Source organism: Malurus melanocephalus, unplaced genomic scaffold (assembly GCF_030028575.1).
Source record: "Malurus melanocephalus ecotype Western Australia unplaced genomic scaffold, MMel_1.1 scaffold_20, whole genome shotgun sequence".
NCBI lineage: Eukaryota > Metazoa > Chordata > Aves > Passeriformes > Maluridae > Malurus > Malurus melanocephalus.
Window position 1 is genome coordinate 1134638 of NW_026623252.1, and position 13320 is coordinate 1147957.

A 13320-nucleotide genomic window follows, 5' to 3' on the forward strand; every position below is an offset into this window, starting at 1 on the left:
CGGCAGCGGAGTCCCGGCGGGGCGGAGCGGGAGCGGCGGTGGGATCGGGAGCGGCGGTGGGATCGGCAGCGGGGTCCCGGCGGGCGGAGCGGGATCGGCGATGGCAGGGGGCACCGGGTGGGTCCCGGCGGTGGGATCGGCAGCGGGGTCCCGGCGGGGCGGAGCGGGAGCGGCAGTGGGATCGGCAGCAGGGTCCCGGCGGGGCGGAGCGGGGTGGCAGCCGCGGCTCACGGTGCCCGTGTCCGGCAGGGCGGTTCGGCGGCGGGGCGGCCCTTGGCGTTCGGCGGCGGCCACGGAGCTGCCGGCCTGGCGGCTGCGCTGCGAAGGCGGGCGGCAGCTCTGGCGCTACCTGGGCGATGGCGACGGCGATGTCGGAGAGCGACGAGAGCAGACGGCGCTGGAGCAGCACAGCCTCGGGCTGGACACGGTGCGGGCGGGCCGGGCCGGAGCGGCGGGGCCGTGCCCGGGGCGCCCCGCTAAGTGCCGCTGTCTCTCCGCAGGGCCGGGTGCTGCAGACGCTGCCGGCGGCCGGCTCGGCCCGAGAGGCAGCCCGCAACGGGATGCGGTTCTACGCGGCGCTGCAAGCCGAGGATGGGCACTGGGCCGGCGATTACGGCGGGCCGCTGTTCCTGTTGCCAGGTGGGCCTGAGGCACCTGCCCGGGGGGTGAGTGCCTAGGGCTCGGCTCTCTACAGTGCCCTCCTGTCTGGTCCTCTAGGTCTCCTCATCACCTGCCACACGGCCAAAATCCAGCTGCCCGAGGGGTTCCGGAAGGAGATGGTACGCTACCTGCGCTCTGTGCAGCTCCCGGATGGAGGCTGGGGATTGTGAGTAGCAAAGATGTTTCTTTGAGTGATGGCACCTCCAAGTTCCAGGACTTGGAGCTTCTGTCAGATCTGCCCAGGCTCAGGGAGGGGGCTTCAGCACCTGTGATAGCTCTGGGTGGTTGGACCTGCTTGTGCAACACTCCAGGTACGGTTTGTCACAGTGATGACTGTAGCGTCAAGTCTGGCCACATCTCCTCTGTGGTAATGTATCCCAAAGCATCATGTGTGACAGGGTAGTGCASAGCAATGTTTCTTCCTGCATTAGTCAGGTCCCTCTTTTCCAAAGTCACCCTGGCATCCCACTGACAAGGACAGCCCTGTGCAGTGGCTTAGGTCTGGCTAATGGCTGTGGTGTGTCTGTATATGCTCCTGACAGGCATGTGGAAGACAAATCAACAGTGTTTGGCACAGCCCTCAACTATGTAGCCTTGAGGATTCTGGGASTTGGACCAGATGACCCTGACGTCGTGCGGGCCCGTGTCAACCTGCACAGCAAAGGTCAGCCGTGGTGCTGGTACACTGGTGAGAGAGGTCTGGCCAGACCTGAGGGCTGCAGGGTACAGAGGGCTGTCAGGTAGTGGAAGAACTGTTGTTTTTATTTGCCCTTCATGGCAACTTCATTTTCAATTAATGATGGGAAACTGTGTTGCATTGTCGTACCATTGCCCACTTTCTCTGTTTCAGGACATGTATCCCAGCCTGAGTAGTGGGCTCCCAAACATGGGGAGAAGTGGGCCCTGGGATAGGGAAGAAAGCAAGAAGTGACATTGCTGTGTTAACCCTGAAAGCTGATATTGTTCTCTGCAGGAGGTGCTGTGGGAATCCCTTCCTGGGGCAAGTTTTGGCTGGCTGTCTTGAATGTTTACAGCTGGGAGGGAATGAACACGCTTCTCCCGGAGATGTGGTATGTGCCCCCCTMACTGTGGAGAGAAGAACTGTCAGTCCTGCCACAAGCCTCGACCCAGAACTGTCCCAGGCACTGATGTTTGCTGGGATAACTCAAGCTATGGCCAGGAACTGGAGGTGCTCAGGCTGCTTGTCACCTGGGAGGCAGCAGCAGGCCAGCCAGTGGGTGGATAGCACTGCCTCCAAGGGAGATGCCAGAGTGCATCCCTGTTAGCATTTCCCACAGGGTCCCTCATACATTCATGTGCTCCCTGCCTGCCACCAGCATCTTGCCGCAGCCAGAATTGGTCTCTAGCAGGAAAGGACAGTCAGGCTGTCAGCCCTAAACCCTTGTTTGTACCCTCTCTGATTACTCAGAGGGCTGCTGGGTGTCAGATGGGGGAAGTGTATCACACTATCCATGGAGGAAATCAGGGGCTGCACAGCACCAAGGRCTGCTGGTGCTTCATCAGCCAGCGCCATTAACTGTCAGTCCAGACCTCTGTCTTCAAAGTCCAGTTTGACTGACCTGCTTTTCCCCTTCTTCTCTGAGCTTGAGGTCCTCCCTGCCCCGCATCAGCTGGGGCTGGCGTGGTGTCAGGAGCGGGTATTCCTGTTGGAGGGSGGATCTGAGCATGGCCTTGCTGTGTGTACATCCCCTAGTGCAGGGGATAGGGAAAGGCATGCCCTGCTCTGGGATTGGATGTAACATCTCTCCATGTTGCCCTTGGCCTTCCTTGCTCCTGACAGCAGCACTTTCTCTGTTGCAATCAGGCTGCTTCCCACGTGGTTTCCAGCCCACCCGTCACGGCTCTGGTGTCACTGTCGCCAGGTTTACCTTCCCATGAGCTACTGCTATGCCAAGCGTTTGTCAGCAGAAGAGGACGAGCTCATACAGAGCTTGCGGCAGGTAAGGAAGGAGCTGATCAGACTGGACAAGGATACATGGCTCCATGGCCACCTTCTGTGCTGGCCATATCCTTGTGGGCCAGCCCCTGGCTTGCCAAGCGGCAGATCTCATGCCTGCCCAGTCTCTGTCAGATGGCAGAGCCAGCTCCCAGCAGTAGCTGTCCCAGGTGCTTGCTCCTGGCTGGCCAAGCTGATGCCCTTTGCTGTCCTTTGCCAGGAGCTGTACGTGCAAGACTACGCCAGCATAGACTGGCCAGCACAGAGGAACAACGTGGCAGCCTGCGATGTGTACACCCCGCACAGCTGGCTCCTGAGTGCTGCCTACGGTGAGTGCAGGAGCTGCTGCACGGGTGCTGAAGCTGCCTCGTACCCTCAGAGACTTTAGGGTCTACTGCCAGCTACTGGTGTGTGTGCCCTGCAGCTGGAATGGAGGCAGGGATTATGTGATCCATGGACTTCTCCCTCCTGGAGGGCAGCAGGGCCTTATTCCCATRTCCTCAGAACACTGGGACAGAGCTTTGCTCTGTCCTGACGCTTTGCTCAACTGGTTGTTTTGTGAGCTGGGGTGCAGCCTGCTACAGCAAGTGAATCTGGCTGCACAGAGTGTGGCTTCTTCATTGCATGTCCCTTTCTTCGCCTGCAGCAATCATGAATGTGTATGAAGCCCACCACAGCACTCATCTTCGACAGCGAGCCGTTACAGAGCTATACGACCACATCAAGGCAGATGATAAATTCACCAAGTGCATAAGCATTGGGCCGGTAGGACACTTGCTGTTAATCCTTTAACACCTCACCCTTTGTTCTTTAAGGTGCAGCTTGTGCAATTATGTCTGTAATCATAATCACCAGATCTTGCTCAACCCGTGATGCTCAAGAGCTAAAGGCTAACAGGGCACAGGAAATGCAGAGGGCATGGGGATTGGTGTGGCCCTGATGAGGAGTATCTTTGCTTGAGGTCCAGGGAGATGATCTGAGAGGAAGCTCTGGAGTAATCTCTGCCCCACTAACTCAGCTATGCCTGGTGATACTACAGGTGGAGCTGTTGGGATCAAGGCTGAGACAATCCCTGCATGGCTTTGGGTTGAGTGGGGGGCATATGTGTCTCTGGGGCTGGAAAGAGCTCTATCCAGAGCAGTGACCAAGCTCCTCTTGGCAGATTTCCAAGACAATCAACATGCTGGTTCGCTGGTTCGTGGAAGGGAAGGATTCCCCAGCTTTTCAGGAACATGTTTCCAGGATCCCTGACTATCTCTGGTAAGGGCTGAGTGTGACCCACCTGGCACAGCACAGGGCTCTGATCCCTAAGCAAACCATGTCTCCTGACTTGCATCCTGGTGCTCCAACTGTGCCTGTGCTGCAGCACTGTGCTCTCTCCTCCCACAGGCTGGGCCTCGATGGAATGAAGATGCAGGTGAAGTGCTGTAGGAGTTCACCTGTGACTGAAGGGACTCTGGTGTGCTGGGGTAGCCCATGGAGTAATGGGATAGCTTGTTCATCCCAGGCCYGAGCTCCTGGTGTCTCACTTTTGATGTCTGGTGGCCTTCTATGTCTCTCTTCTATGCCATTTCCCCCAGCTGTGCCAGGAGGGAGTACTGTCTCTCATGCTAGTTTGCCTCCCTGTGGCTGTGAGCTGAGAGGGCAGCTCTAGGCCTCCATTCCCTCCATCCTCATGAGTCCTGGGAGAAGGGCAGGAGAAAGYCAGGCTCCTGATCCTGCGTGTGGGTTGAGCTCTGCTTCTCTCTGAGCCATGGTGACATGCTGCTCCTTAATGCTAGCCACCTCCTGCCTTCGCTGTGCACAAAGCAGGCTGAAGCAGCTGTCTTATTTCATGTTCCCTTGCTGTCCCTTGACCTGCTGCATCTGTCCTCTCTGTGCCAGCACATCAGCCGTGATGCAGGATGACATAAAACAGGGTGGAGGGAGCTTGTGGGGGTAATGCGGGAGGGATGTGGTATCCCACAGACCCCACAGCTGGGTCAGGCTGCTTCCAGCACCTGCCTCTCATTATCTATTTCTCTCTTCCAGGGCACAAATGGATCCCAGCTCTGGGATACTGCTTTTGCCATCCAAGCCTTCTTGGAGGTAATGCACCTTTCTATGGTGCATATGGCTACATGCTGCCTTGGGAAAATGGTCTCTGCTCGCGTGTCCCCAAATACCAGAGCTCCTGCTGTGCACCCCCGTGGAGCTCTGCTGTGCCAGTTCTAGCCTGGCATCATCCTGTGTCTGAGCTGGGAAAACGCACCTGGCTACAGCCCCTTGCTGACTGCTCACTGTGCATCTCTGTTTCTAGGCAGAAGCCCAGGAGATGCCTGAATTCACCTCTTGYCTCCAGAACGCCCATGGGTTCCTCCAGTTCTCCCAGGTAAGCAGAGCAGGTGTGTGGTGTCTCACACACTGGCTGTGCAGGCTGGGCTGTTGCTCAGAACACTGTTGGATGCATCTGTAGCCTTTTGAAGAGATCTTCTGAAGGGCTGGACTAGCAAAGTCCTAGGCACAGTATTCTGCTCCCTGTTTTCATGGAACCATCTTTGAAGCTTGGAGAGGACCTTGGCCAGGCTCACAGATGTTGGGATTGGCTGCCTGAGCTTAGAGAGGCTGGAAAACTGAAAGCTTAGGCTTTTTTGCTCTTCATCTTCTTTGGTACCAACACATTTGAGGTGCCCTTCTGGGACACTCAGTCATTGTATAGTGAGTGCATGAGGTCAGCTTCTGCTTTCCTCAGTGGAAGGCAGGTGCTGTCCACTCCCACAGGGTTCTGCAGCTGCAATGGTTTCAACCCATGGCCCTGCAGCCRGGCACCTCCAGGCTGCCCTCACTTGTTTTGTGTCTCCTGCAGATCCCAGAGAACCCGCCYGACTACCAGAAGTATTACCGCCATATGAACAAGGTACCACCCCTGGGACTGCTCTCTGAAGGGCACATGACTGGGGCAGGGATTTGGCAGAAATGGGAATCACGGGCAGCACCTGCTCTCTTCCAAGAATAGAGTGGGTGAGGGAAGGTGATCCTGCTYCCTAAGTCCACCTGATCCTTTTCCAGGGTGGCTTCCCCTTCAGCACACGGGACTGCGGCTGGATTGTGGCAGACTGCACAGCAGAGGGGCTGAAAGCAGTTATGCTGTTGCAGGAGAAGTGTCCCTTCCTAGCCAAGCTTGTGCCCCCTGAGCGCCTCTATGATGCTGTGAATGTGGTAAGAGCTGCAAAAATTAGGGCCGAGTGACATGCAGACCTGTATGAGAATCCAAAGCCTGAGGAGTTGTTAGATCTGGTATTAGATCTGGTTTGRTCTGAGCTAGTATGAGGCCTGGTGTGGCAACACTCATTGCTGTGATACAGAGCTGCCTGTGTGACCCAGTGTGATGTGATGGCCCAGATTGGGCCTGCCTGTCACAGTGGTTTGGGACCTGGATTTTCTGCCAGCCCCACAGATCTGTGGGTCTGACTTTGTCCTCACAGCTGGCTTGGGGCCASACTGGAGTGGTACTGCCCATGAGGTTGTCCCACTCTGCTCTCTGCTTGTCCGGACAGTTGCTGAGCATGAGGAACTCGGATGGAGGCTTTGCCACGTATGAAACCAAGCGAGGAGGCCACTTACTGGAGCTGCTGAACCCCTCGGAGGTGTTTGGTAAGGGCAGCTGTGGGGACTGGTTGTCCTGCCCAGTGTCAAGGGACAAAGTGGCCTGGGCTCACCATGTCCAGTRGGTGCCTGATGTTGTATCAGTGTGCCCTGGGGCCAAGGGACTGGCTGGCAGTGGCTGGCCTGGAGTGGCTCCCCCACACAAGGGCTGTGGCACTGATACCCTTTGCCTGCTGGCAGGTGACATCATGATTGACTACACATACGTGGAGTGCACATCAGCTGTCATGCAGGCACTAAAACACTTCCAGAGCCAGTTCCCTGAGCACCGAGCCCTGGAGATCAGGTGAGGCACCGAGACGAGAGCTGGGCAGAGAAGACAGGCTCACTGTCCCAAGCTGCCTGCTATGGCCTCTTGAATATAGCTGCCTGTCTGCATGCTCTTGCCTCTTGTACCCTCCAATAATGGGATCCATCAAAGCCTCAGAGGGGCTGATGGAGCCCCCAAYGAAGCAGACACTGAGTTTGAGCTGCATCTGAAGTAGATGACTTCTTTCCTGTGCAGGGAGACTCTGCAGAAGGGCCTGGATTTCTGTCGCAAGAAGCAGCGAGCAGATGGGTCCTGGGAAGGGTAAGTCRTGTTTCCAGGACCCAGTTTTCTTCTGGCTGCCCCGGTATGAGAGGGATCATAATGGCAAGCAAAATTAGTGGGAAGGGAAGTAGAGGCTGATCCTTCTCTAGTTTTGCTCACAGCTACTCTCCCTCCAGCCCAGGTARAACAGGTACCTTTTGCATTGCACAGACCAAAAAAAATTCTGGGATGGCCCTCCTGTGGTCCTAGTTCTACTGACACCTGAGTTAGCTGGGAGCAGGTGCTGSTGGGGCTGGGCATGGTTGGGCCATAGGGAAAGGCAGGCTGCAGTTCTGTGCCTGGCTCTGCTYTTCTGCAAACAGCCCTGTTGCAGCCTGCTTCTCCCTGGGGCCTCTCATYCCTGACAGTGCTTCTCTCCCCTTCCTCCTAGGAGCTGGGGCGTTTGTTTCACCTACGGCACCTGGTTTGGTCTGGAGGCATTTGCCAGCATGCAGCACACRTACCATGATGGGTGAGAAGGGGATGGGTGGGTGCCCTGCCCCTGCCTACCTCCTGGGCCACAGTAGGTCTCTGTGGTGGGGCTGGGTGAATGCCCTGGCTGTGCATGAACTCTCCTGCCTCAGGGACTGCTCCTCCCAAATCCTGTGCATGCASTATGGCCAGGGCACTTGCTGCCTGACCCTCAAACTTGCTGCCTGACTCTTGGGGCAGTCCCGGCCATGGGCACCCTTCTCTTTGCAGCTGAGAACTGTGGGCATCCAAACACTCTCTGTCCCCAGTCCTGTCTTGACTCTGGCCCCCATCCCTGCAGGACTGYCTGCCGAGAGGTGGCCCAGGCCTGCCAGTTCCTCATCTCCAAGCAGATGGCAGATGGCGGGTGGGGAGAGGATTTCGAGTCTTGTGAGCAGCGCAAGTATGTGCAGAGTGCCGAGTCACAGATCCACAACACCTGCTGGGCCCTACTGGGGCTCATGGCTGTCAGGTAAGAGCAGCCCCACCTGGCCCCAGTGCTCAGGGAAAAGGGACATGAAGGCTGGGCTGGCTTGGGTGGCTGGTGTGAGTGCAAAGCAAGCTTTTGATCACAACTACAGGCTTCCAGCCTGGGAAAATGTTGCCATATTCATAATATCTAGTGTCCTGGGGTTATGGAGAGCTCTTCCCACAGCACTCAGCATGCCTGGGACAAGCTTGCAGCACCCTGGAGGTGGCTGGGTGCCCCAGGCATGTGAATGAGGATTTGCAGATTAAAGATAAAGGATTAAGGATTTGCAGATGGTTTGGATAAAGATGCTTACATCTCCATTGTGCTTTGCAGGTACCCTGACATCAGTGTGCTGGAAAGGGGCATTAAACTGTTGATGGATAAGCAGCTGCCCAACGGGGACTGGCCTCAGGTACATCTTCAGTCTTTCCAAGGTGTTCCTGCACACACAGCAGGCCCCTGTCACTCACACAGTTCTACTCTCTGCTTGTCTTCCAGGAGAACATTKCTGGGGTGTTCAACAAGTCGTGTGCCATCAGTTACACCGCGTACCGCAATGTCTTCCCTATCTGGGCCCTGGGGCGGTTCTGCCGGCTGCACCCCAGCAGCCCTCTGGCTGGGCAGCTGCAAGCCAGAGCCAGACCCTCAGCTGGGCCAGGGCAGGATGAGCACGGAGCCCTGTCTGCTTGAAGCTGGGACACTGGGATGCCATGGCCCTGGACTTGTCTTGGATCCCAGCATCTGCATGGGGCCATGGGGGTGTGTGCTGCATGGGATGTCTCAGTGCTGACCTTAGCTTGTGGACTGCTACCTCTGCCAGGGAGGGGTGCTGCCCCGGTGCTGCAGAGCCTCTGCTTGCTGTTGAACCTCTTCTAAACATTCCCTTTCTAAGGTTTTTTTCCAGGTATATTCTCCATCCCCATATGGAGAGTGAAGTGCCTTTTCAGACTGTTTTGAAGATCTGACAAAGCTATCAAGCTGTGTTGTATTCCACATCTGGACMGACTCTCATCCTGGGTTGCAAGACTGCCTTTATCCCCGCAGGCTGTCTGTCTATACCAAGAGTGTGGGATCTGGGGCGTCCCCTGTGTGGCCCGTCGTGGTGGGGGCACTGCATAATCCCTGCTGAGCTGACYTCCATACTGTGGGTGCCAGTGATGGCCTTTGAATTGCTCTGTCTGCCCTGGAACCTGTGCTGGGAGGGGAAGGATACCTATCCTCCCCCAGATGTGTGGGAAAAATGAGTGCTTTATTCTTTTAYTGTTTTGTCCCCCAGCTGGTGGCACCTAGCTTCCACAGGTGAAGTATCCACCAGCCCTTGGAAAAGGGGCAGCTGAAGCAGAAAGCTGTGAGGGGCACAGCTTGAGTCCTGGGGCTCCACCCTTGCCCCAGCTCAGGCCATGGTGCTCTGGTGCATTCACAGGTCATTGTCCAAGCTGGAAGTCAGATGGGATAATAAATTGCTAAATGTGATGCAAGAGGAACTTCACTGTGTTCRTCTCCTTGGTGTCTGCTAGTGTGTGTCTCAGGCAGAGGGGAGATGGYGCAGCAGCCTCATGTCACCTGGCTTGGGTTGCCTGTCCCCAGATCTCTGGGCACCATCTCCACCAAACCAYGCWAGGAACCTRTGCCTCCTTTAATGCATTTGGCCCCAGAAAAATATAATCAAGGAAACAGCTGACTGACGGGGAACGATCACCTCCCTCATCCTGCTGCTTACACTCATGCAGATAAGAAAGGTACAAAAACTTACTTAAGTGTAAGTAACTCAGGCTGTCTCACCTCAGCCCTGTTTGCCTTTTCCAAACTCTGGACATCTTTTACACCTGTCTGTGATCATACTCTGCATTTACATTTCTTCTTGCTGAAACTGAATTACTAAGTGTCACATGGTGATGGGTCTTGAGAGGACATAGCTCCACATAGTGGATTTTACCTATYGTTAAAATCTGCTCCAAGCTGCAATTTTGGATTGAGCAGAAGAGATCAAGTAGATAAGGATATATTCAGTGTAATTCTTGTTTGATGGAAASTGCTTCAGGAGTCCTCTGACACTCTTCCCAGGGATCTTCTAGAGTGTTTTGATCTCTGATTTCAGAGATCCCAGGTGTCAGCCCTAGACTACTCCCAGGATGCTACCTGAGGTGATTCTTCTCCTTTGGAGAAACTCTCAGCTTTGGAATGTAAGCAAGATTTATCCCAGGCATCTGGAGTCTTCTGATGTATGATTTTGGCACCTGACATCCAGACTCCTCCAAGAAAGCTTCCTGAGATTATTTTTCTGTTTTGGAGGAAATCTTTCTGTTTCTCAGGAGTTGTGGCACATGAAAAGAGAGATACAAATGCAGACTGATTTTTTTCATGCAATAAAAAGAGAGCCAACACTTAGCCATGACCATAGTGATCCTATGTCTTTTAACACAATGCCACCCACTTTGTCCCACATGCAATTCCAGTGTCACAGTACACTTAGGAGAAGGCAAGTGACCCTCAGGGTCTATACAGGGACCGGTACTGTTTAAWATTTTTGTGAATGACATAGAATAAGGGATCAAGTGCACCCTCAGCAAGTTTGCAGATAACGCCAAGCTGAGGCAGTGACACACCTGAAGGACTGGAGGTGAYGCAGAGGGACCTGGACGAGCTCGAGTGGCCCATGGAAGCCTCATGAGGTTCAACAAGACCAAGTGCTGGTACTGCATCTGGTCAGGGCAACCCCCAGCACCAATCCAGGCTGGGGGATGGAGTGATTGAGAGCAGCCCTGCTAAAGAGGACCTGGGGGTGCTGTTGGTTGAGAGCCACGTGTGCTGGCCCCCCAGAAACCAACCATGTCCTGTGCTGATCCCACCGTGTGGGCAGCAGGAGAGGGAGGATTCTGCCCCTCTGCCCTGCTCAGGTGAGACCTGAGCACCTGCACAGCTGCCTCCGGCCCTGGGGTCCCAGCACAGGAAGGACATGGAGCTGTTTGARTGAATTTAGAGGAGACCAAGGAGATGTTCCAAGGCCTGGAGCCCTCTGCTGTGAGGAAAGGGTGAGACAGCTGAGGGTGTTCAGCTTGGGGAAGGTTCCAGGGAGACCTTAGAGGCTCTTCCAATGCCAAAGGGCTTCTAAGAGTGATGGAGAGAGACTTTGGACAAGGGCCTGGAGAGCCAAGACAACAGGGAGTGACTTCACACTGCCAGAGGGGGTATTGGGAAGAAATTCTTCCTGTGAGGGTGCTAAGGCCCTGGCACAGGGTGCCCAGAGCAGCTGTGGCTGCCCCATCCCTGGAAGCATCCAAGGGCAAGTTGGACAGGGCTTGGAGCAACCTGGTCTGGTGGAAGGTGTCCCTGCCCATGGTAGGGGAGTGCAATGAAATGAGGTTTAARGTCCCTTCCAACCCAAAACATTCCATGACTCTATGACTCCATGACTTTATGACCTACGTGCTGCTGGGAGCGGGCACTGCCAAGCAATGGGAGATTCAATGGGGAAGCAATAGCATGAAGAGGGGCACATGCATCACAGGCTTCAGTTCTCTGAGAGGGAGGASAGGGAAGGAGGCTGTTGACTGCTGACATCCACACTACTCTATCCCTGTTCTGGGTGGGAAGGCTCCTGGCCYCCCAGGACACAAGGAGGCTACTGGCTAACCACCCCTATATCCTACCTAACCCACCTTACAGCATCCCCTCCAGGACAAAGGCTCCTGTTCTCTCTAGACAAAAGGGAACTGCTAATCACCCCTTTGACCCTACAGAAATCCTCTAGGCAGGAAGGCTCCTGTCCCCCCAGAACAAGCACTGTGGGTTTGGGCAGGAAGGATGAGGAAAGAGGAGGAGGCTACTGGCTAACCATTCCTTCTGCCCAAGAGGATCCCTTCCAGGCAGGAAAGCTCTTGTTCCCCCAGGACAGGAAGTGCAGTTTTGGACAGGGCAGCAGCCATGGACACAGTCAGCCTGTACCAGCTGCTGGATTCTGCCATTGAGGGCGAGACTGACGTCAATTTTCCAGTTCTGCGAAAACTTCTGCGGGCCATGCTGGAGCAGCAGGTGCTCCCCCACCAGACAACCCCTGCTCAGTGTCTCCCCACTTCCTGAGCAGCACTTGCCATTGTGCTCCGTACCCAAGCAGTGGTTGAGCCTGTGGGAGAAGCTCTTTGCTGTTTGGATGGGATTCTGTGCTCCAGCACGGAGCCTGGCTCAAGCAGGAGGTGCTGGGTCCATCCCTGCTGACCCAGGGCAGGATGAGGGGGTCCTAAGCCAGGGGTCTGTGGCAGAGTCTCCACGAGGAGGTGGGCAAGATGAACATGGAGCAGTCCAGCATGGGACAGGACTAAGAGGATGCAGCAGGCAYTTAGCCAGCTGAGCTGCCACCAGTTCCCCTCCCCATCCTCCCATTGTCTCCCTGTCACCCTTGCCCTGCATCCCTGGGTGGTGTCACCTTTGGGCTCTTTTGGGGTACTTGACTCTGGCTCCATGAACTGGGGTTTTGGAGGACAGAACATGGGGACAGGATGGGGGATGCTGAGTCTACCCTTGCTTCTGCTGTTCTTGTGCCCATCAGGCTGGTCCCATTTGTCTCCTTTTTCCAGGAGCACTATGGGGCCAGGTCTGCATCTGCTGAGCCCCCCACTTCAGCCATGGGCACCCGCAGATCAGATCTAGAGTTGGAGATTAAGGGACCAGGTATGCACCTGCASCCAAGACCAGAGCCAAGGGACAGCCTGTTTCCCTGGGGAACCAAAGAGGAATGCAGAGAGCACCAGGGATTTCTGAGAAACGGGCAGATGCTCCCCCATCTGGTACCCTGTGCCACCACCCCAGGAATGCAGCATTAGGAGAATCACCAGCATAAGGAGCACCATCCTGGGGACAGCTATCCCAGGGATGCAGCCAGGAACTCCTGGCACCCAAACCACCACCCCAGAGATGCAGCCAGCCTCTCCAGGGACCCAGGAGGAAACCCCATCTTTCTGTTGCTGAGAAAGCCCATGCTGCAGACACCCTGGTGCWCTGGGGACACAGTGGGATGCCACAAGTCAGGTGGCATGGGAACACCTWAGGTCAGAGCCTGCCCTGAGGGCAAGACCCCCTGACTGATAGTGTGTCCCTTTGGACCATGCCCTTCTAGGCCAGGAGAGCATCATCMGACAGCTGAACCAGCTGCGGAGCCAGGTGTCCTCCCTGCAGGGCTTAGCCAGTGAACTGCAGGGTGAGAAGGCTAAGGTGAGCCAGCAACAGATCAGAGGGATCTGCAGCAGTACAAGAGGAGGTTTGGGTGGGGAGGAGGCAGCTGAGGGGATCCTGTGCTGGAACAACATGGGGTCCATGTCCTGACTCTGCCACCACCACCTATCCCAGATCAAGCAGCTGCAGGACACCATTGGAAAGCTGAGGGAGGACAGAGCCAAATGGAAAGCAGATATRAGTGATCAGGTCCCCCTGCAGTTGGGGTAAGAGCGTGGGAGAGGGTTTTGCATGGGGCTGCAAAGGGAGCCAAGTGGTGCTGGGAGCAATCACTTTGGGGGCAAGAAATACCACCCAAGCAGCCCATGGGGGCAA

At 55.7% G+C, this 13320-nt stretch overlaps 1 protein-coding gene across 1 annotated transcript; it reads left to right on the forward strand.

Annotated features, from left to right (window-relative positions):
- The first annotated feature begins 244 nt into the window (after window positions 1-244).
- On the forward strand, window positions 245-8535 carry LSS (lanosterol synthase). The gene is made up of 21 exons (XM_057389834.1): window positions 245-427; window positions 501-639; window positions 718-826; window positions 1203-1324; window positions 1634-1730; window positions 2486-2621; window positions 2838-2946; window positions 3264-3382; window positions 3780-3877; window positions 4007-4034; window positions 4649-4705; window positions 4917-4988; window positions 5463-5513; window positions 5666-5815; window positions 6154-6250; window positions 6443-6548; window positions 6768-6833; window positions 7225-7305; window positions 7606-7776; window positions 8110-8188; window positions 8275-8535. The coding sequence occupies exons 2-21, from the start codon at window positions 561-563 to the stop codon at window positions 8464-8466; spliced, it is 2019 nt and encodes a 672-aa protein (XP_057245817.1). The 5' UTR covers window positions 245-427; window positions 501-560; the 3' UTR covers window positions 8467-8535.
- The last annotated feature ends 4785 nt before the right edge of the window (window positions 8536-13320 follow it).